Here is a 23,010-nt window from a genome sequence, read left to right as displayed (position 1 = left end):
TCCCCTTCCCCCAGAGGGTGGGAAGCTTCCCAGTTCCCATCTCTCAGGCCTTTAAATAAGCTGGTGACAGCAGAGCTCACTGAGAGACAAAACTGACCTCCCGGCACATGTTGCCATGTTGGAGGTGTGTGCATCCATCCGCTGGTGGTCTGGTACCCCAGACAAACCCAACACTACAGAGAGCTTGAAGGGGATCCTGAAGTGTGTGCTCTGTGCATTTTGACACAGTGAAGCTACACAGCGGCGGGTTGCTGGAATTAATGTCTTTCTTCTTTTCTCTTTGTTCATTTGCCCAAGTTTGTCCACTACCTCCAATGGTGAGTCATGGAGACTACATCTGCCACCCGCGGCCTTGCGAGCGGTACAACCACGGGACGGTGGTGGAGTTTTACTGTGATCCTGGTTACACCCTCACCAACGACTACAAGTACATCACCTGCCAGTATGGAGAGTGGTTCCCCTCCTACCAAGTATACTGTGTCAAAACAGGTAAGGCAGCAGCAGTGGCATTACTCCTGTCCTCTTACAGTCCCTCTCTTTTAGAGCAAATCTGTCGGTCTGTAATGCCTGGTGAACTTCAGCTGTTCCATGGTTTAGTGGTGGACATTGATTTTAAGATGCTATTAAATTTTGTACATTTCCAAGATCCTGAATGATACTAAATCGTTTCAATTGCTAGCTCTTCAAATGTATTTTTGAACATTTTCTGGGTATTTTTATATGTACATAAGTTAAAATCATGATTGCATATATAAAAAGAAGTCAAGGGGAAAAAAACAAGGTCCAACCCCTGTGGCAGCTTAATATTAAGGTTGGGTTTGGTATATGGCACTGGGTTCATGTGTTTTTACAACAGATGTATAAAAGATGTCTTTGCCTAACTGGCGCTTCTGAGTATTGTTAAAGTATTAATACAAAATAACAATGGTAATAAGGAAGGACTGCTTTTTTTATCACCTTTTTGTTACAGAACAAACCTGGCCAAATACACAGGAGACCCTCCTGACTACATGGAAAATAGTGGCGTTTACTGCTACCAGCGTTTTATTAGTACTGCTACTGGTTATTTTAGCCAGGATGTTCCAGACCAAATTTAAGACACATTTCCTTCCACGGTTTGTACTGTTTTCTATTACCTTTTGAAGATTGAGGGCCTTGATTCAGTTTTCACATTCAGCACTCCTTGCTGAGGAGATGGAGCAGCTCACGAGCCTGGCAGATACCTCCTGCTTCTGCTCTGAGCAGAAGTCTCTGAACCACTGGTGTGGATAGGCACCCCCAAAAACCCTGCAGTGGTGCTCACTGCAACTGAGATAAAAGGCAGAGTTTGCCAGATTCACGTTGGGAGTAATTACAGCTCTGCTGCTGAGAATTGCTGCTTCTGCATAGTAGAAATAGCTGGCAATATTTTTAAATACTCATTTTCAGGTGCTGGGGGACTTAGTGTTTTAACTACTGTAGACTTAGTAATGTGAGTTTTAAGAAAGAATTTCTTTTTTCTCTACGGACAAATTTATATTAAAAGTTTGCTTTCTCTTCATGAGTATTACTTTCATCATGATTCATAAACATTTCCTACATCTTCCTTTATTCCTATCAAACACCAAGCAGCTATGAGCATTTGTCATTGATTCTCACAGCAGTCCTCGTAAGACAGAGTGGTGGGTATTATTATCACCATTGAGCTGGAAAAACAAAGGCAGGCATGCCGAGTTTTAGGCAAAGCTAGTACTCTACTGGGGTTCAGACCCTTTTCTACTTTTCACTCTGCTCAGTTTGCAGTGGACCTCGACCGTGTGACCTCTCTCCTGCACTTGCTTTTTGTCGTGTCTTTTATTCTACCATGTGCAGAAAGGAGAGGTGGAAAAAGCGGAACGTCAGTAAACATGTCTGCATGCCAATGCAGCAGAAAGGACTTCACCATCTTAATGCTAAATAAGCATGTGTACATAGAAGTATACAGATTATATAAGTAATGTATAAATGTTTATATATATGTGGGCATATGTACAATATATGGATAGTAGTATACATATGCATATGCATATACATATACATACACATACACACATACATATACATACACATACCCATCTATGAAGCTCTTTGGGTCAGTGGGTTGCACTACAGAGAGCTTTATAGCCTGCACTTTCTAGCTTACTGAAATGGCTTTCTGCCTTCTCCTTTTCAGACATTTTCATGTCGCAAAGGTACCTGGGACCAATTCCCTCCCGTGATTTAACTGACTAGTTATAAACAAATACTTTAGGGTTTAACAGACCTTCCCAATTAATGTTTTGTTAAAAAAAGAAACCAGCTTATTACTGGTTAAGGAAGCCTTCATCCTTTGAAAGTAAGACCTGAAGGAGGCCACAGATCTGGCCACCAAAGCCCTGTCATCCAGTAGCAATCATCTCAGTGACTGTTTACATGGGTTGTAAACACTTCTGTGCTCTAGCACACATCCTTCCAGGGGTTCAGACACTTCTGACTGGTGAACTACATCTGTGATCTTACATCCATGACACCTACTGTGCACAGCAAAGCAACCGGTGCTGCTTACCTCTTCCAAGCACCCTTTTTCCTCCCCTTCTCAGAATTGTTCTTCACATTAGTGGTTTCATTTCTCCAGTTGTAACAGATTCCACCTGACTGGCAACCCGAGCAGAGCTTTGCAGCCCTGTGAAGCAACCATTTCTGTGAATGTTAATGACCTTGTAGCTTCATTTTGCATGACTAGAAAGTGCTGTGTTTACTTAAGTTCAGCAACGCTCCGAGGTGCTTCTGACATGCTCCTGCTCTCTGTGATAACTCATCTGTGTTTGACGTAGAGGCAACCAGGAGGGCTCCATGGGTGACCCCGACTTTGTGGTGGTGGATGGTGTTCCTGTCATGCTGCCTTCCTATGATGAAGCTGTGAGCAGCGGCTTGAATGCTCTGGCACCCGGATACTCGGCTACCGCAGACCAGGGGCATATTTTGCAGACAGAAGACCAGAACCCTCCTGCTTACCCCGGCCCCAGGATTACAGACACGCTGCCTAGTGAATCTGAGACCTGCGATAACAGGTCAGACTCCTCTGAACTGCTCCAAAGCTTGTACCCATCCCAGGCATGCCAAGCGGCAGCACTTCCTGGTTCAGGTAGAACTGATGTACCCCATGGCACTGCTGGGGAGGCTGCGTCCACGAGTCCACGCATTGATATTGCAGATGGTGAGTCTTGCAAAGGTGCAGTAGGTGAGTCCATAAACAGGAGCCATCATTCATTTGTATGGTCAGAGCAGGAATAAAGCCGGCTGACTTGCCCGGTTTTGTCCACATCTAAATGTGGATGTTTTTTAAACCATACTACTCCATGGTCATATAGCTTCGTGTCTGTGATATCCTTTCTAGCTGTGGTGCAACGATTTGAATCCTAGACCAGAAGCTTCCTGTCCAGACCCCAAAACAGCAGTCTTATCAACTGGGATATCAGCAGGCACCTCTGTACAGCAGCAAAGCCAACCATCATCTTGCCTATGTTGGTCTGTTCATCTGCTCCTCAACTCCTATGCTCGCAACTTCCTCACATGCCATAGCTTTCACAGCAAAAACTAGGATTTTCTCCTTAAAATGGAAAGCAAATCATGTTTTCATACTCAGCCAAAATTAGCTTTTTTATTAACAAACTTCTCATGCCTATGTGTACAGCAACTCCTCATCTGAGGCATGTACATGCTAAGCCATGGCCATGGGAGTCACAGCATAAGGCACCCACAGGACCCTGTATGACAAGGGAGATTGCCATATACTATTGTCTGCATTTAAACTGAACATGAGCATGCACTGATGCCAGTTCTTTTGAGTTCTAATGGAGCTGTATGGTGTGCTGCTCAGTGTGCTAAGGAAACTAGATTGCTTTCCCTGGAGACATTTTGAAGGAGTGGCTCTGATCCTGCTCTCCACAGTTACTAGGCAAAAAGCTGAAGCCCAGTGTCTTGAATTCAGTGTGGGTAAAGGTCCAGGTGGAGGAAGTCCTTCTTCATAGGGTCAGGGCTAATTTTTACTGATATGACAAAGGGAAGAGGACTACTAGGAGGAGGAGGGAGAAGTTACAGTGATGCCAGTAAAAGTCCCTGCCTCCTCTGAATGCTGTTTCAGTGATTAACATAAGAAAGGATGCTTGCAATTAGGTTTTTGTAGGCCTGGTTTGTTTTATTAAATCTAGATAGTCTTAGAAGGTTAATTTTCATCTAAGTGTTAGAGCGGGTCTAGAATTACTGATACCATATGTCTTGTTCAGACTTTTGCAATGTCCATTTGTAGCATTGCTAATATGAATGTCCTGCAACAGAATAAAGGGAAAATACAGTCAGCAATCAATGCTATTTCTTTTTTTCCCCTAGAGATTCCTTTGATGGAAGAAGACCCTTAGCCTGCGCAGAGACTGGTCTTCGTCAAATTGCACTGTTGAGTGATGTGAATCATGAGCATCTAGAGATAGAAAAGACTATCTGTGGATTTGGGGAGGGTTTTTTCCTACATATCAATCTTCCATGTGATGATGTCACCAGGTTAGGTGTACATCTTAATCCACAGCAGGGATAAGAGCATCAGCATTTGGAACAGCAGCAGTTTTATGAATGAATCCTGGGGATTTGATGTGAGCAGATGTAGAAAAAGAACTGTGGCTTTTTAGAAATGAAATGTATCTCTGCATCGCAGAAAGTCATATGGTTCTGTAAGAAATGCTATTGGATTTTGATACTAACTGCCTCAGCATGTCAAAGTATGTAAATTTGCTTATAAAGACTGCTTTAAATGAACTATGGACCTCTAGTTTATGAAGAATCCTTACACGTTTAAAAAAATACTAGTACTGAAACACACAAAAAGAGGAAAGATCCTCTTTGGCTTTCCTACAGTGACCAGGAAGCTTTTGATTTAGCTGTTGGTGATTTTGTTTCAGACCATGTCTGCAGAAAATATAACAGAGATGATGGGATTCATATATACTTTGATGTATGATAGCAAATATATATAAATATATATATATTTAAAAACTCTTAAAGAGAAAGAAAAGGAAAGACTCCAAGGTCACATAATGATCTGGAGATTTTTTTAAAGGCAAGGCAGAATTTATATCCTATTCAATATTCAAGGTAAAGTATCGGTATTTGTATTTATGCAAGACTTCTGTGACTACATTGCATTTGATAAATCCTGCTATAATATCAGAGATCTAGAACATGTCAAACTTACTAAAATACGTGCTTAAGAAATGTTGAAGTGCCCTGTTTCAACCTTTCTTAAGCTCTTACAAAATATACATATATATACCAGAGTAATCTACAGTCATAGCCCAGAGCACTGCCTTGTCCCTCTACATTGTGGTAGTATTCTGAGCCATTATTGTAGAATACTTTTTAAAGAAACAATAAAGTTCCGTTTCAGTTCTTTTGACTTACCTGAGTGTGTGTAGTTGGCCTTTCTTTCCTTCCTCACATTTTCAGTTTTACATTTATTACCCTGCTAGAAATGGAGAGAGTGCTTTTGGTTAAGCAGAGCACAATGAAATGGGTGAAGCAGTGGTGCGGCTTCTGTAGATGCTGCATGGCTTTTCTCTCCCCTACATGTGACACCAGAGCATTGACCTTTGTGGTGTTACAGGCTATTCAACATTTGTCAGGAAAAATTCCTGGCTGCTTCATACACTTAATGAAAGCCAAGCACATTTCCTTGACTCATTTTGGGTATTGCGCAAAGGAAACACATGTTAAAGTGGCAGTGTTTGAAGGAAGAACTCGGCGTATGTTAATGATAAGGATTGTCATCATGTGGGCCAATCCAAAGGAAAGGATGAGACCGCATTCTGATTTTATGTACAGAGTAAGCCAATAGTATTTCTATTGCCCTAAAGAGAGGATTGCTGCAAGTTGCTCTGTTATGTTTTCATGATTGTTTTATTATTCACTGGTGTTGTGGTAGCATCCAGTGGCCTCACTTATGAGTCAGGCTAGTAGAATGATGGATGTGCTGCACCCATTCAAGAAAGTGTTCTATTAGCGTCCTGTCAGCAACTGTATATGACAGCAAGATGGAAATGGAGACCAGAACTGCGTGATGGAGAGGCAATTATTACAATAATCTCAGTTATTCTACGGTATCATTGATGAGAATGTAGTGATTGGTATTGAAAGACAAGACATACTCCACATTTCCTCCATGCTTGCTTACTTAAGATTTGCATTTTTAATGCTGCAAGTGTCTCAATTGCAATCATATCATTGGGTTTATCCCAGAGCCGTATCTATTGGGCACTAGTACTTTATTTTCTACCCATTCCTTTTCAGATCCCATGGTTTCCAGAGATTTTTCCACTGTCAGTTAAAGTTCAGAACAGTCTCCCCAGCAAAAACAAGACAAGAGTGCTGTAATACCACCTTTGAATTGAAGCACGTCTCAAGCCTACAGTCAGTTAAGTGATTTTTGTTTCATAATGTCATTGAAAAGTATTGAATTTACTTGAGATGCACTATAAAATATTATGAAATCTGTCTTTGCTGGGTTTTTAACAGCTTGTGAAATTTCATTCCTTATTAAATTTCTAGACTTCCATTTATTAATTTCTGTTACGAAGGATTTTGATTAATATTGGGAGCCCTGCGGTTTTACAGTTTTATACTGCTGTATGTATTGTATTGCAGTTATTTTACTAAGGGAGCCAGACAGGGTAACTTAAGAAATGTAAATTTATGGCTTATTAGACCACTTTTATTTTAGCAAGTGCACAACTGCAAATACACTAGAGAACATTGATGTATTAATATTGCTTGATAGTCCTTTGATAGCACCATACTAAATACAACTTGCAAAGGCAAAAGAGAGATTCTTAGCATTTTTTGTTTATGATGTGTAAGACTTTCTGAAAGGGTGTTATGGGGGGATTACTTGTGTAGTTGGGTTTGGGGGTTTTGCATGCTTGGGTTCGGGGGGGAAGGAGAGGACTGTTTCTTTATTTCTCCACGCGGGGCTTGAATTCTCATGAGTGGTCTGCCTGCCCCCAGATGCGCGCCTGTGTATGGACCCAAAGCTGATGCCCCACAGCCTGCCCAGCTCCCTGGCCACCTCAGATCAACCTCAGTGTTCTCTCAGCCTTGAGAACCCTGCAGCTCCCTGGCCTAAAAGCTCGGATCAACATTGCACACACCCTGAAGGCAGCCAGACCTTGAGGAGGGCGGATGCTCTTAGCACCTCGAGAGAGCAGGGAGCTGGTAAGATCATGTCAGCATGTTTGCCGTGCAAATGAAACCAGATGGGAGGATGAGCTTGTCTTACGCAGATCATAAGCTGTTTTCACTGGAGATAACTGGATGTGAATAAAAAAACAAGCCCAGGAAACCCTCATTCGTGAAGGGAGAATGTTGGTGAAGACAACCCACGTGCCTTCAGCAGAGGGAGGAAAGAGTGCATAATACTGAGAACTCCAGGAAAGACAAACAAGAGCTGGATTCACCCTGCCAATACCTCTGAAAATGAAAAAGGAGGAGGAGAAATGAGCAATGCGTCAGCCTTCAACACTGACTGATGAACGAGGGCTTGACCTGCAGAGTGCTGGGGGAAGGATGGGGATCCAAGGTCTCACAGCAGCGCTGCAGGGAGTGAATCACAACCTGAGCATGAGTCAACAGGACCTGGCTGATGTGAAAATGTCAAATAGCAATACGAGGGTGTTTACGTGGAACTGTAACTTATAAAATGCATGAAGCAACTCTTCAGCACCACTCAGCACTAGTGAGGTCTCAGCTGTGTCTAACATTGAGCAGATTTTTCTCCTCTTCAAGGGAGATGTGCAGCAGCTGGACGGAAGCCAAGCAGAGAGAATCAAGAGTTATTAGAAGTCTGAAAGAGCCTGTCCTCACAGGTTATGACAGAGATTATTTATGACAGATTAAGACAGTGTTCAGTGTGAACAACAGAAGACCAAAAGGGACACAGAAATGCAGTTTGCTGTAAGAAGCATATTTTGCATAGAAGTAGGACAAGAATAATAGGCTTAATCGCAGCTTGAGAGAATTAGGTTAGATATTAGGAAATCACTCTAGCCACAGGCATGAGGCAATGGTTACAAGCAGGGAGAGTGTCAAAAACCTCTTGTTATGAGAGATTTTAAATAAACAAGGACTAGGAAAACACTGAGGTGAGATGCACTACATGAGATCTGGGGCTTCTTCTCATTCCATTCCCAATACCTGAGAACTAAATTTGGCTGATGCACTACTGGGATTAGTCTATATGGATTCTTTCCATATAGACTAATTCCAAACTGATGGTACTGGGCAAACTGGCCAGCAGTCATCAAAATGACAGCCAGAGGCACTGCCTATTCCACCAATAGTAGCTTTTCGTGTTTCATGGGCTGAGCTCCAGTAAAATCCTGTCAATTGAACCCTGTTGCATTAAAGCGACATTGATTTCAGAATTCTGTCGTGTGACAACTCCAAATTTGGGATTTTCTGGTCTTCGTGTCTGTCTTAGGCAGCGAAATGAATGCCGCCCTTCTGATACGCTGTGTGCATTAGGTGAAGTAAATCCTCTCTCAGCAGTTATCTGAAGACACCTATTGAGCTCAAGGGAAAACAGCAGCTCAGGCACTGGAGCGCAGAGCCCATTGTCCTGTTGATGCAAAACTTGCTTCCTGTGCCTCAAAAGCTGTAAGTACAGCTTACAACATCAGCTGTCAGAGGAGGAGTACCACAGATGAGAGAAGCACGTCTCAGGCTCCTGCTCTTGGTCTCCCATGGATTCCCAGAGAGGACATGGGAGCAGGGAGAACTGGAAAGCACATAAACATCTGCCCCAAACCCAGGAGCATCTCCTACTGTCAAGGGCAAGTTCAGTCCCTTCAACACAGTTCCCAAAGGAATTGCACTACGGCAGAGGGGAGGCAGTAAGGCAGAGGGGTGGTACACCCTGCTTTGCCTATTGCTCTCCCGAGCCAGGCTCTGCAGCCAGAATAGACAGACAAATCCTTCTCCTCCAAAATAGTGTATATAACTTCCTTCATGCATTAGAGATATCTCTTGTCACTACCACTACATAGAAGCATACAGCTCATTCTTCCAGCCCGGCCTTTTCCAGGAAAGATAAACATAACATAAATAACATAAAGATATGTTATTTAAGAGTAACAGAGGGCATTAGCTTGAGATTAAATTATTTGCTGTCCAGGTGTCAGAGCAGACACATAGTTCACATAGACCCTATCACAGAAATTGGACATTAGGGTGACTGGGATTCTTGAGGCAAAGGGACTGTGCTGCAGGGCAGGGAGAGCTGCTACGTGAGGGTTTGTAACCCAAAAAACATGGGTTTTCCCGGTATAATAAAGTACATTAAACAGAAACTTGGAGGAGGAAGAAGAAGACATTTTAATAAAGTCCAAGGGACACAGATAAGTTCCCCATTGTTCTCCAGTAAGAAGAGAAGGAGCTGTTTTCTTAATAGAACTGGTTCAAGAGGAAGTCAAGAGGCAAAGAAGGAAGAAAAGCTTCCTGGACTGAGGGTCCAGCAGCTCTTTTCCATCACCTCTGCATTTCAATGGTCAGACTGGTTCTGCTTGCAATAAAGGGCCTTGGTTTTGATTTGGATCCACATTTTCCATTTTACTGTGTTTGCCTTCTGTTTCCCCTCTGCTTATCCTTCTACTCTGTTTCTCCTTGGTTTTATTGTAACTAATACTATTGTTCCACTTTATCCTGCCACCACAGTCATGCTGGGAAGTGAAACAAGTTGCTTAATTGCAGTGCTGCACTCAGCAGGACATGTCCCCTCCCTCACAAGAGGTTGCTCTTATTTGCCTTCCTCATTTACAGTCTCAGCAGAGAGGACAAGAAGGGACATGTTGTTCCTCACTCTGCTGTCAAATGGTCCATGAAAATGCTTAAACAGGGACACTGAGGGGAGCCCACATTGCTACATGCCCCGGTCCCAATGCTGTCAGCTCATGATCTTTCATTGGTCCATATTCACCGCTGCACACAGATGCTCCTATACAAACACAGATATTGAAGAATCAGCTAATATTTCAGGGTGCTTCAAGGTAAGACATTTTAAAGAGACCCTCATTCCTGAAACTGGTGAGCTCACAGCTTCAGAAAATGGGTGCTGGCACAGCCCAGTTAGGGAACACAAGGGTGCACAGCAGGCTGCTTCATCTGCCCGCTTCCTGGCGCTCCAGTATGAGCCCCTTGTCCCTGGGATAACTGCTCAAACCAAACAGTTGCGGTTTCTAAGCTGTCAGGTCCACATCTCTTTTTTTTCCAACCTAATTAGGCCAGATTTATTTTTAACGCTCCTTGTTACCATCCCCTTCTGACTTCCATCCATCTACTGCTGAGTACATGCTGCTCTTGCCAAAGCAAGTGTCTTTCAGCAGCTATCTCAGCCCCCCTGGAACCGTACCACCCTGCGGGAGATCGCGCTTGCCACTGTTGTCCCTGCTATTAATTCCATGGCAGCACATGCTGTTCGTTTGCCTTGTGCAGTGCTCTCGTGTTAATAACCGTGCAACCGGTTGTTATTTTGTTTCATAACCATTACCATTGCTGCCTGTTGTTGATAATTCAGGGTTAATTACTCACTAAAAAGTTTAGCAGAGCAATTTAGCTTTGCTTAGCCTGTTTGCTGATGAAGACTCTAAATGTCTGCAGTCTATCACTGATACAGATGTTACTGGAGTTCTGTATAATTGGCTTTTACTGCAGCAAAAACAAGGTTTAGTCCAACTGGCAAGTCAGCTGCCTGCTTGTACACATATACTGCTTGGGTTTCCATTGGATTTTGGGCAACCAGCTGGGAGGAGAACTGCCGCAGTAACTTACTAGGTTCAATTCTGTATCTTTGCAGCAGTGTGCAGCATAGGAGCAGCTACAGAAGTGCTGAAGCTCAGCGTTAAAAAGGACATCATGGCAGCTGTGAAGAGTCCAGCAGCACAAGTAGGTTAATGGTGCTGGTGTGATCTGTCACAGATACACCTTACTGAAGACTGACATGCCTACGACAAGACTTGGATGATAATGGTCTGTCTGGTTTATGGAAAAAGTGAGGAAAAAATTGCCAAGCAGCAGCATTAAACTGATGATGCCTCTCCAGTCAGTTTTCTCTGGTCTGGCTGTCTCCTGTTTCCTGAAGTTTTGAATCTAGGAGCTGTTACAGACAGAAGGTTTGGGATATATGCACTGCTCTCAGTTTCCAGTGAAATGGATGGGAACTGGGACACTTTCAGCAGCAAGCTCCTTCTGACCATGCATTGGGAGTCCCCATCTCCTCATACCCAGAAGCAGAAGAAAGGCCATGTGCTGCCATCTGAGGAAAGGCTGGGTTTAGCATTATACTCCTGTAGAGCAAAACTGGACCCTGGAAACTCCACCCAGCTCTCTGACTTTACTTGCATTACACTCTTTGTAGTGAATTGAGGCTGACTGGACTGGGTGCTCTGTGGTATTCTGCATTCATTTAAGCCTTCACAACACAAGTCATCGATAGACAGAATGGCTGCTCTGGCCATTGCCAAGCAAGTGAAAGCAAGATGTTCTGTTGGGCACTTTCTATATCCAGCACACTGCTGTCTTCATCTTCGGATGCCTGAGTATCCTAAACATGCCTGGATATCTTACTATTAAATTATGAGTGAGAAACTGATTAATTGTTCCCTGACCTTCAGTTTCTTCATTGAGACTGTGTCACCAAACAATATTTTATGTCACCAGGAGACAGCAGATGTAAATCAAATATCTGCCTGCTCCAGAATATCTAACAGGGGAGGAAATTACTTCCATCCGTTAACACAGCAGATTTTAGAGAGGATTTTCTGCCTTCCAAATTCAGTTTTAAAATGCAGGCTCACTGCACAGGCACAGGTCTGCCTGTTGGTGTCCAGCACAAGGGGCATTGCCTCAGTTTGCCTGCAGCACTGGCAAGAACAACCTGCCGCTGTCTCCCATCTTCTAAATGTTTTTTTATGACTATGTAAATTAAAAACTGTAAGTGAAAATATCCAAGATGAATTTAGGTTCTGGGTTTCTCTAGAAGGAAATGTAGTGGGTATCCTTTCTCAGTAAATTCTAACAGAATAAAATATAACATATAATAAATTCTCAATAAAATCTAATTCTCAAATCTCTTCATCGGGGACTGTAGCGCTAGGACAAGAGGTAATTGGTTTAAACTGAAACAGGGGAAGTTCAGGTTAGATCTAAGGAAGAAGTTCTTTACTGTAAGGGTGGTGAGGCACTGGAACGGGTTGCCCAAGGAAGTTGTGAATGCTCCATGCCTGCCAGTGCTCAAAGGCCAGGTTGGACAGAGCCTTGGGTGACGTGGTCTAGTGTGAGGTGTCCCTGCCCATGGCAGAGAGCTGGAACGAGGTGATCTTAAGGTCCTTTCCAACCCAAACCACTCTATGATTCTAAATTAAATGATAACTCAACTGGCTCTAAAGAAGGCTGTCCCCCATGCGCTTCACTTCTGCTGTCCAAGACTGAACATGCAGTAAGTAGAGAGGGGACTTTCTTCCCCAAATAATCAGCAAGAAATGACAATGGGCCTTGGATCTCTGAGAGCACCCGTGATTACAGCACATAACATCTGCATACCTTAACTGGGATGCCAATGCCTTTGCATGCAATGGGGAGAGAGCAGTGCTCTGCCCCCCATGCCATCTTGTGCCCCTACTTTGCTCAGGTACGCTGGGCATAGCAGCCCCCACTGAACCTGGTGCATTTACCAGGTGCCCTGTGGCAGTGCTTTGTAAGTTCTTTCCCTTGTTTTGTCCTTTTAGGTTTTTGCATTGGCAGCATTCAGCACTACCAGTTCACTCTATTAGCATGTTCTTTGGGCTCAGCTGTATGAGGCAGTATTTTCAACACACATCAGCTCCAAAGCAAGTGCAAAAAAAACCCAGTAACAACAACAAAAGGACTTAGACGAAAAAAAATCAAGCTCAGGAGTAGCCTTGTTGTTGTGCTGTCCATGTGCATTCATTTTTCAGTTCAGATTAGTCATGCACTTAAGGGATAGGAAGTTCACAAAAGGGCAGCCAAATCTCATGTTCAGAACTGGGGCGCTGGAAGGAAAAACCAGCATGCGAACCAGACAAATATGAGCCCACGATTGCATTGAAATCTCAAAGGTTAATGCAAGATGTGTTCAGAACTGCTTTTGGTGGGGAAAAAAAGCCCAGCCTGTGCCATGCAATTACACATTAAAGCTCTGTGGAAAAGATTTGTTTACTGAATGAGAAAGGCACACACGCCAGGCTGCTGGGCCGAGAGTCCTGTGCAATCATCACAGGCTGCAACACAAACACAACAGTCTGAAGACCTTTGACGTTTGATGAGTGCTTTTCTCTTACAGAGTGAGGTGAGTTTGGACCTTAAAAGGAAAATGAGCTAAGCTGCTTTAATTAGTAGGGCCAGAGAGAAAGAAATGAAGAATGACTCTGGAGAGAGGTAAGTACATGCAAAAGCTTGCAGGGAAACTGATGCCAAGCAGATTGGAATAAATATCAAATATAGATGGACTCATGCGTGCAGATGCCAAAACCAACTGTTTCTATGTAATTCCAAGAAGGAAATGCAAAAGAACTTCAAAAGCACAAATCTGTGATAACTGGGAAACACTCTACTTGAGTATATTTACCTATTGGCACGGTCATAAAGAATTGATTCTGCTCTCTCAGAAACAACAGCTGTTCACTGCTTAAGGCTGTTACTGGATTTGCACCATGTAACCTAGCACAAAAGAGACCCAACTTTATGCTATTGTGGCCCATCTGTACTGGGCCTTGATTCACACAGCTCCGTCAGTACGATTAGTGGTGAGCTAGCCAGCAACACTAGTGACAAATGTGACTAGACAGAAAGTTGTCTCAGATGCACAAAGAAACTGAAAAATACCAGCAATCCGTGGGGCTATTTTCATGCTATTTTCAGGCAAATGTGATTTGTGAGGTGGTGGTTGCTTCACAGGCAGCGAGTCACGGAAGCTTAGCCTCTGCAGCATCTTTCTTTTCCTTAGGCAGCACTTCCCATAGCAGTATCAGGTGTAGATAAGAGCAGTGTTTTAGGGCTTGTGCTGATAGCACAGTGAGCAGAACCTGCTGTCAAGCCAGAACAGGTAGGGAGAACACAGGCCATACGAAAGGGAAACACACTTCATGTCAGAAAGGGATGAAGCCAGAAGCAGTGTGACATCCTGCTCCATGTTACCCGGCATAAAAGCAGGAGTGGAAGCAGCACTGGTTGAAGCTTGGCTACACTAGGCATCAAGTGAGATGGAATGAGATGCAGCACAACTGCTGTATCTTACTATCCTGGTATTCTGGTATAAAGACTTATTTAGGTTATTATTCTGATGCCTGCAGGAATCTTCCCGTATGAAGAAGCAAACGTTTTTTCTCTATTATATGCTTTGTTAATAAAACACTTTGAAGATTCTTAGGTTAACATTCCTGGGAGCGCAAGAAGTGATGTGCTGTCTTTATGCTCTCCTCATGCTTTGTGTTTTTGAGCAGTACAACATGACATGTTGCAATTCATCTGTCATTTTCACATTTGGAGAAGTGGTCAGAATGGAGCAATCCAGCCCTGTCAGCTGAATGCACTGTTGCTAACTGACAGATGTCTTGAGTGCAACAGGAGGCGTGAAGCTGTTGTGGAGGCGCTGACTTGTAAACCCCAGTTGCATGCAGAACCTTGGCATATTGTCAGCATGTACAGCTTTCAATTTCAAGGGACATTTCCTTTGGTGTTACCCGTGAGTTTTGTTTAACTTTCATCTTCCCTTTTTGTTAACGCTGCAGGAATTATTTCTTGGGGCTGTCTCCTGTCTTACTTCATGCTGCATGTGCCCTGTGATTCCCAGGGGGTTCTGTGGGTATAGACCTGAGCTTACACCAGTGCAGTCACATACAAATAGCAGACAATGCAATAGCATGAAAGCTGTCACAGGCCATTTTACTACAGCCCCAGTGTTTGAAAGGTTAGATAGTTAATTTAGTTATTATAAAATCACGTTATTTGCACAATACAGGGAACAGCCACCTGGCCAGCGGGTGCTGCCTAAACAAAGGTCTCCTCCTACTCTTGAGTGTCCCCAAGGGGAAGCTGCCCCTGCATCTGGCTGGCCTGGCAGCAGAGCCCAAACTAGGGGTTTGCCCTCCACATCTGTGGGGGGCAGACAATCCAGGGCTGTCTTTCATATTTTTTACTGATCTATGTATTTATTTTCAAGCCTGGGATTACATTTTCCTCGTATAACCCACTCAGACATTATCCTTTGGCATGTTTTTACCTTATTTTTAAGAATCCAAAGCAGGGAAAGCACAGCCCTGAGCCTTTTTGCCGAGATCCAACCGTGCTAATTTCAACAGATGACACCAGCTTCAACGTGTGTTAAAATGAAAACATGGACGTTCTCAAGCTAAAATGTAAGATGTTGAATTATTCTTATGTTGAGACTGATGAAGCACTTTCTTCAGTTGATCAGACTTTGCTCAGTTAAACCTTACTGGTCTTGCTTGTCTCCTTTGCTCAAATTAACACAGACATATTTGTAATTGAACTCAGTGGTAGCCAAGGCTATAAAGGCATATAAATGGAAAAACCTGCCTCTCCAAAGCCTGCAGTCTCACTAGGAATGAAGCTCACAGAAGCACATTCAAATCAAAATCAATGCTACCTGCACCAGCAAGAAAATCACTTGCAGAGGCTCATTCTGGAGCCTTCACTATGCACAAAGAGAGAATAATTATCTTTGTCCACAGAGCAGATAGAATAAGAAAGGCTAAATTTCTACATGTAAAACTGTTGAGTTCTCAGCCTTGACAAAAGCTTTCTGAAACACTTCAGTAATTCCCCACATACTCAACACACCCCACGCTGGCTGTTGTTGCTGCTGTTAGGCTGGAGGTTTATTGAGGAGATCACAGATTTCCCTATGTTTGGTGTGAAATCCAGGTGGGGGAAAAAAAAAAATCAAGTAATTCTTGGTATTTAATATGTTAATTCTAACTGAGACTCGTGACATAAAGGAACTTAATGCCATCACCTATGCAAGATATGAAATACGTGTCTCCAGAAATAGCAAGCTTATTGCAGTGCTGATCCTATGTGGGTGGAAGCCTGCTTTTAGAAGGAGCTTGTGCGAAATGCTCATGTATTTCACCTGCCTTTTGTTCACACTAGGTGAGCCCAGAGGTACGATAAGACACAGATTTGGTAAGTATCTTACATGTAAGAAATCAGTAATTTGATGCATTAATCACTAGAGTGCAATTATAGACCTTAATTTAGGAGGCGTTAGTCCTTTGCCATAGATAAGCTTCAGTGGCTATTAGAATTTCATAGTCTGAGTTCACTGCAACTGGCAAATGTTGTTTGCACAACCAGCACACACAAGGGCCTGGTTTTTGGCTGGAAGCACATTTTTTCACTATTAAATCCACTCCATTAAATACAAGTGAGCACCTGTTCAGGCCTCATTTCAATAAAGATTATATCCCAGTTGCATTTTAAGGGGGCTTATAAAGAATGCACATTATTAATGTCTTTTATTAGTATGTTTAAAAGGGAATGGGATACACTGGAAATATTACAAGCACATCAGTAGAAGACATCATAGCTGGTGATAAACCATGGCAATAAATAGCCTATTGACCTGTTGCAGTCCTTATCAAAATATGAGGCAAATAACTATTTGTCACAAAATCTGTTAAAGCATTTACAGACACTCCATAAATAAAACCTTCATATATAGTATGTTCTTGAAATGAGTAATGTGATTAAAATTAGGTAGCTACATGCTTGATTTCAAGCAGCTGCATAAATCTAGGACATGGTAAAATTCTGTGCATAATTGTTCCTAATTGTTGATGGTTTCATGTGGAGAGTGGAGAGGATACACTTTCTTTTCCCTCCTTCCTAATCCATTACAGTATCTACTAGGTGTCTAGCTCACCCTGTGTATGGGACTTGCAGAAGGTAACGGAGGAGCAACAAACATCTCTCTGCTTAACACAGACACCTTGACAGCAAGCCAGCTTTTGTTTTAGTTTGCATCATTTCTTGCAAGTGACAGAACAACACAAGATGCTTGTGTAGGTTTGCCTTTTGCCACCCAAATCTATCATGCTCATCTGCATCATTTGGAATGACATTACTCCCTCTCTGCAGGAAGGCACTTAAAGATGTCAGAACAGCGCTACAGAAAATGCGGCTGCAGAAACAGACAGCTGCTTCCCTTCTCTCTGAGTTACAAGCAGCACAATAGCTGAATATATTGGCACCTTTTATAGAGTTCTGTGATTTACACATTTTAAACTTGGGGGGGTTCAATAACCAAATCAAAATGACTTAATCCAGAAGCAAGTCTGCAGTTGTAATAATAGTGGGCGAGCATTGCTTGTGAGAAATCAAAGTCAGGGCACCAAACTAAAGTTCCAGGCTGGATTTTCAACAACCACAACTTGGCAAGAGCTTTTGCAAAAGATGCTTCTGTAAATTCCTGACCACTTGCTAGCAGCACAACAAGCAGCAGTGAATACCTTGCTTCCATGCTGAAATGTACATGAAACAAAGAGATGCTCAAAAACTGCAGCCACGAAAGGACAGCAGCCCTGCTTACTTGCTGCAGCAGCCACTTCTAAAGCTTTTACTGACAATCTGAAACGGGCTTAGCTGGCACCTAAGCTGTCATTGGCTCCTAGGCCTTACTTCAGTATAAAGTCCATATAAAGTATCTCAATCTTTTATGTATGTGGGCAAACAGAGGCCCAAGCTAACAGGATCCACAAACCCCCTAGGTGTTTCCCACCTCCATCAACAAGCTACAACAACAGGGTTATAAATGAAGTGTTCACATTAGACACGCATTGAGAAGTGTGTAAACCAGGGGCAAGTATGTCTAAATCCTGAGGCTGGTTCTTGCTGTCACCACCTGGAAAGAGGTGCTGTAGTGGTAGGCTCAGGAGAAATGAGACTTACCACAGACTCCCTGTCTTTCCTTTTAAATACAGCAGAGAGTAATCCTGCAAATATGCTGAACTTCAGGTATCCAGTTCCATCTATTGAACTGTAAGTAAAAGAGAGAAGCAGGACCCAACAGACAATTACTGTTATATATTTGAGCATAAGTATCACAACCATTTCCTTACCATGTAATTTTGTGCAAAACAATGGGTGCTTCCAGACACTTCCCCACTATCCCATTTGACCTGACAGAATTCTGCAGGACTTTTCCTAAACTGGTTTATTTGGTTTTGTCCCATCTCCTGTGTTTCATTTAAACACAGTATTCCAGATTCAGCAAAATTACTTCTCTCTAGACATGCAAGCCCTATTTTCAGTGGCCTTCAACCTATTGTTTCAGTGCCTGTGTTGTAATCTCTCCTGTGATTTAACGTAAGTAGAATACATCACAGGCAAACAGAGGTGCATTGCCATCATTAAATTATATATACACGCATCACCTATAAGAACTTAATACGGGAGCAACATAAGTACCAGTAACTAAAGGTACATAACCCAGATTAGCATGAAGACAGGCACTTTGGTGTCACCTCTGGCCCAATCGATTCCATGCAAAGCAGAACAGTGAGAATTTCCTGTCCAGACCCTCTCATGATCTGGTTGGATGCCAGGGGACACCTGGGACAGAAGCAGAGTTCAGATCCTATTAGGAAGAGAAAGGCTGCAGAAGGAGCGAACTGACCATTGAGTGGAGGGTTAGGAGGAGGGTCTACAACTTCTTGGGAGTTGTGAGCAAGAGCTGCTTTAAGCAAGTAATTCCAATAAGTTGAGAGCTGGAGTGGAGCCCAGTTTTATTTAATAGGTGAATCTTAAGATATGACCCTCAGTTCTGCATTTCCAGCTGTCCAGATCAGATCATGCTTTGGTTAACATGATGTATTTTGTAGATGCAATGCTTTAGGCAGCTATGTCTCCCATACAATGTTACTAAATCCCCAGCTCACTGCTCGCAGGCATGGCCAGGAAGCAGCGTGCTTAAGGGTTAGGTTAGAAGCAGCCACTTTCCCAAACAGCACCGATTTCCAGACATTGCACTCACATGCAAAATGAACACTTAAATTGCAGTATTTTTTTTATATAAAGATAGCCCTGTCCTCCCCCCTTTCATTCCTGGATTGCTCTTTGAGAATTACAGTAACAGGCCAATAAATCACTTCAGCTACAGATCTATCATTCAATCTTAACTTCTTTAGTAAGCCTAAGTATTCTACTTACTATAAGGTAATGTAGAAAATTGAACATAATGACCTTTCTGAGGGTCATTATGTTCCATTTTCTACCCATTCACATTTATTACCCATATACAGGGTAAGAATGCGAGCAGAGGACCAGCCACTTACAGTTGCCTTGGGTCAGATTAAGTGCACATCAGAGGGTCAGCCATACTGGAGGTAATAGACAGAGATAAATCGTCCCTTCCCACCTGCAAAAGACCTGAAGAAACAGCTCAAGCACCGAGCCACCCGCCAACGTGAATTTTCACATTGCTTGGGCTGAAATGAGCTGGTGTTAGCACCTACAGATCAAAATGCCTACACTGAGGAAAGCCCATAAAAGCTGGCTCCTGTGCACAGCTGCACCCCTCAGCCTGGTTTCTCCTTGCGTGACCCCTTCTTGGTATGTAGTGGCTGGTGTTATAAAGCCAGAGAGGATTTCCATCCTGCTGAGGAATTTACCTGCCACTGCTTCCTTATTGCTGCCTCTACCTTTCTTCTTCTTCCAGGTGTGTTTTTTCCATTCCATATCCACATAATCACTGCTTTTCCCCATTCATTCCCCCACATCACCCCACCTCTGCATGGTGCTGGCTTTTGCTCACCAAGGCATTGCAGAAGTAAGCACCTGAAGAACCTTTCCTGCTTGTGGCCACTGTGAAAGCTGGCTTCTGGGGCTGCCTGCTCCAGCTGGCAAGCCCCAACTACCCAACACCTCAACCGTTTCACACATAAAGGCACATAAATGGAAGAACCTGCCTCTCCAAACCCTGCAGTCTTGCTAGGAATGAAGCTCACAAAAGCGCATCCAAAGCAAAATCAATGCTACCAACACCAGGAAAAAAAACCCCAACACTTGCAGAGGCTTGGTGTGGAGCCTTTTCTATGCACAAAGAGAGAACAATTATCTTTTACATGTAGAAATTCATCTTTTCTCATTCTATCCACTCTGTGGACAAACTGTTGAGCTCACTGCTTTGACCAAAGCTCTCTGAAGCACTAATAACTCTCCACACACTCAACACCCCCCATACTGGCTGTTTTTTTGTTGTTTGGGGTTTTTTTTTGTTACACTGGGGGTTTATTAAGGAGATCACAGCTTTCCCTGTGGGCTGTGAAATCCAGGTGAGAAAAAAAATCAAGTAATTCTTGGTATTTAGTATGTTAATTCCAACTGAGACTCGTGACATAAAGGAACGTAATGCCATCACCTATGCAAGGTATGAAACACGTGTTTCCAGAAACAACCTTATTGCAGCGCTTCTCTTGTGCGGGTGGAACCTGCTTGAGAAGGAGCCTGTGGGAAATGCTCATGCATTTCACCTGCCTCTTGCTCACGCTGGGTGAGCCCAGCGGCACAGTAAGACACGCACCGCAACACCTCCCCTGCTCACACAGGCTGTGTTTCAAGCCGACGGTCCCTGTGTGAATGGGGAGCACCCGGGGAGCGTGCCCTGTCCCTGCGGCCCCTGCATTACGGCCGGCGCTGCTACCGCCCCGGTTGCATTCCCGACCGCTCCGCTCCGCTCCGCCCCGCTGCGGGGTGGGGTGACCGCAGGCGGTGTCGGCGGCGCGGCATGGCCTGGCCTGGCCTGTGCCGGCGGAGGTGAGAGCGGATGGCGTGAGGTGGCCCCGGCCCCGGCTTGGTGGGGGTCCCCGGGATGCTGGGCTGCGGGTGGGGAGCCGGAGCCGCAGGGCAGAGCGGGGCGCAGCGCTGTGCCCATCCTCGCAGCCAGGTGTCGGGCTGCTTCCCCTTGCACCCTCTGCCGTTCCCCTTCAAGAGGCGTTATCCACCCCAGCGGAGGTGTTTTGGCACCAGAGCTGCATTTCGCGTTTCTAAGGCAGGATGTTGTTTAGCATTCGTTTCACCCCGAGGCAGACAAGGGTTGTTACGCTCATTCTACGACGAAGAAATCGATGCGGGGGGTGTAAAGTTCCTAAAAGGCACAAAGGCATCTGAGGTAGGGTTTGATGAGGCACAGCCTCACCTGCACCTTATCTTCGATGTGTCCAGCCTACTGGATGCCAGCGAGGTTTCACAGCCCTGCCTTCAGTGTTTGAGCATGGAATAGTTTGCTATTGGAGGTACACAGCAGTGCCCGAGTTAACCAGCAGCTATCCAGCTCTGTCACACGGGTGCTTTGATGCAGGCAGCCTCAAATGCAGCAGGAGCTGTTGCTCTGTTTTAAAGTGGAGGGATGAAGGGTTACTGTGCACCTTCAGTTCAGCGGTTTATGGCAAGGAGCATTCACCTGGGTCATGGGAGAGTTTGTTCAATTCCATCTTCTACCTGAGGGCTAATGAGACCTGCAGTCTTCCTCCTAACTGCACCAGGCTCTTTTTGGCACTTCTCGGCTTCCTTTCGAAGCTGTGTAATCATTGTGCAAGAACTTCAGGAGTTGATTCAGGTGATGAGAGACAGGAACTAGAAGGGAGGGTCAGAATGGCCTCTGAGCTGTTCTCTGAGGATGGTTTCTGCATTGAACATGTGCAATAGTCATGGAAACTGTCCACAAACTGGCATAGAGCAGATCTCTGGATCTAGTCATGGAAACGACACAGAGCAGATCCCCTCCCTCCTCTCCCTTGGCTCCCATAAAAAGCATCCCCCAACCCCTCACTAGGGTAAAACGTATCTGATTTAGTGAACCTTGAACATTGCTCACTCATTTGGAAGAACTGTAACAGGAGAGTTACTATCTTGGATAAGGGTAATGAATAGGTAAGTGCTTGACCTGGGATATATACATGCAGGTGAGCCCTGGGACTTTACCACCATGCTGTAACTCACACAGGAACTAGATACTAGCTACTTTCCTACTTTCTTCACTTGTTAGGTCTCCTTTGCACAGCAGGTCCTGTGTTGTTTGCACCTAACTTTGAGAACTAGTTCTCAAAGAAGAAGTCAATATGGATTTGGGGTGTGAGGCATGAATACCTGAGTGGTGTGTGGGACTGCCATGGGTGGCTTGTGCAGCTTTGAACAAGCATCTCTGCTGGGCAACAACCGTAGCACTGAGTCGAAAACAAGTGCACCTGTGAGGGCAATTTTCACTTTTTCCCCCTCCAATGACAAGGGAAGAGCTAACTAAAATTTATTCTGATCTAAAGCCTGTTTCAAATGCATTCAGAAAGTATCCTGTCACATCTTCATACTAGGAAAGAGTGGAACAGGTTTCTAACCTCACTTAAATGCCTGGCAGATTGGCTGTCTCTCTCTCCTGTACTGTATTTATGATCCTTTTGTCACTGGACATTTGCAGCTTGTTATCTTTTGATTGCCTTTTTTTTTTTTTAAATGTATGTGCAAAAAACCATATTTGCAAAAGCCAACAGCTCTGTGTTATCAGATGGCCCATTTGGCTTCACCTATTTAGGCACCCTACTCTTCTAATAGTTCCTTAATAAATCACTTGCCCAGACTGGGTCCCAGGAGTACAGGTGTGGCAACCATGCAGTTTCCCCTCGGGTTAGCCATGTAGTCATCTTTGCTGACCTCCAGCTACCAAACCATTACCATTCTCTTATGCCTGATCATTATTTCAGTGGCTGATGAGCTTTAACTCTGCAGCTAAGGCAGCACGCAGCTCTGCTTGTGCCCCTGGGAGTTATGCTCCGAACGCTGCTTCCTCAGGAATTTCTGCCCTGTTTGCGAAAGGTGGCTTCCTGTAAGTTAGAAACTTGGCTGTCATTCTTGAGAGTCCTTTCCTATTATCACTCTTACCTTTCC

General features: G+C 44.0%; 1 protein-coding gene and 1 long non-coding RNA gene across 5 annotated transcripts in view; both read left to right on the top strand.

Moving 5' to 3' along the window:
• SUSD4 (sushi domain containing 4) overlaps positions 1–5,447 on the top strand; it is a 71,438-nt gene extending 65,991 nt beyond the window's left edge. For all 3 annotated transcript variants that reach the window (XM_062605973.1, XM_062605972.1, XM_062605974.1), the window contains 4 exons: positions 298–489; positions 971–1,115; positions 2,832–3,214; positions 4,387–5,447. In XM_062605973.1, coding sequence (XP_062461957.1) covers positions 298–489; positions 971–1,115; positions 2,832–3,214; positions 4,387–4,415 — 749 coding nt within the window. In that variant the 3' untranslated portion in view covers positions 4,416–5,447. The remainder of the gene's footprint in view (positions 1–297; positions 490–970; positions 1,116–2,831; positions 3,215–4,386) is intronic.
• Positions 5,448–5,635: 188 nt separating this feature from the next.
• On the top strand, positions 5,636–12,155 carry LOC134157229 (uncharacterized). 2 transcript variants are annotated; one of them, XR_009962237.1, is made up of 3 exons: positions 5,636–5,869; positions 6,334–7,254; positions 10,889–12,155. It is a non-coding gene; the product is annotated as an uncharacterized LOC134157229 (long non-coding RNA). The 2 variants fall into 2 exon arrangements; XR_009962235.1 differs by having other exon boundaries at positions 5,636–7,254.
• Positions 12,156–23,010: the final 10,855 nt, after the last annotated feature.

This window comes from Pezoporus occidentalis, unplaced genomic scaffold (assembly GCF_034315485.1).
Source record: "Pezoporus occidentalis ecotype Australia unplaced genomic scaffold, CSIRO_AGI_Poc_V1 ctg93, whole genome shotgun sequence".
NCBI classification, from domain to species: domain Eukaryota; kingdom Metazoa; phylum Chordata; class Aves; order Psittaciformes; family Psittacidae; genus Pezoporus; species Pezoporus occidentalis.
This window is presented reverse-complemented; position numbering and strand designations above follow the sequence as displayed.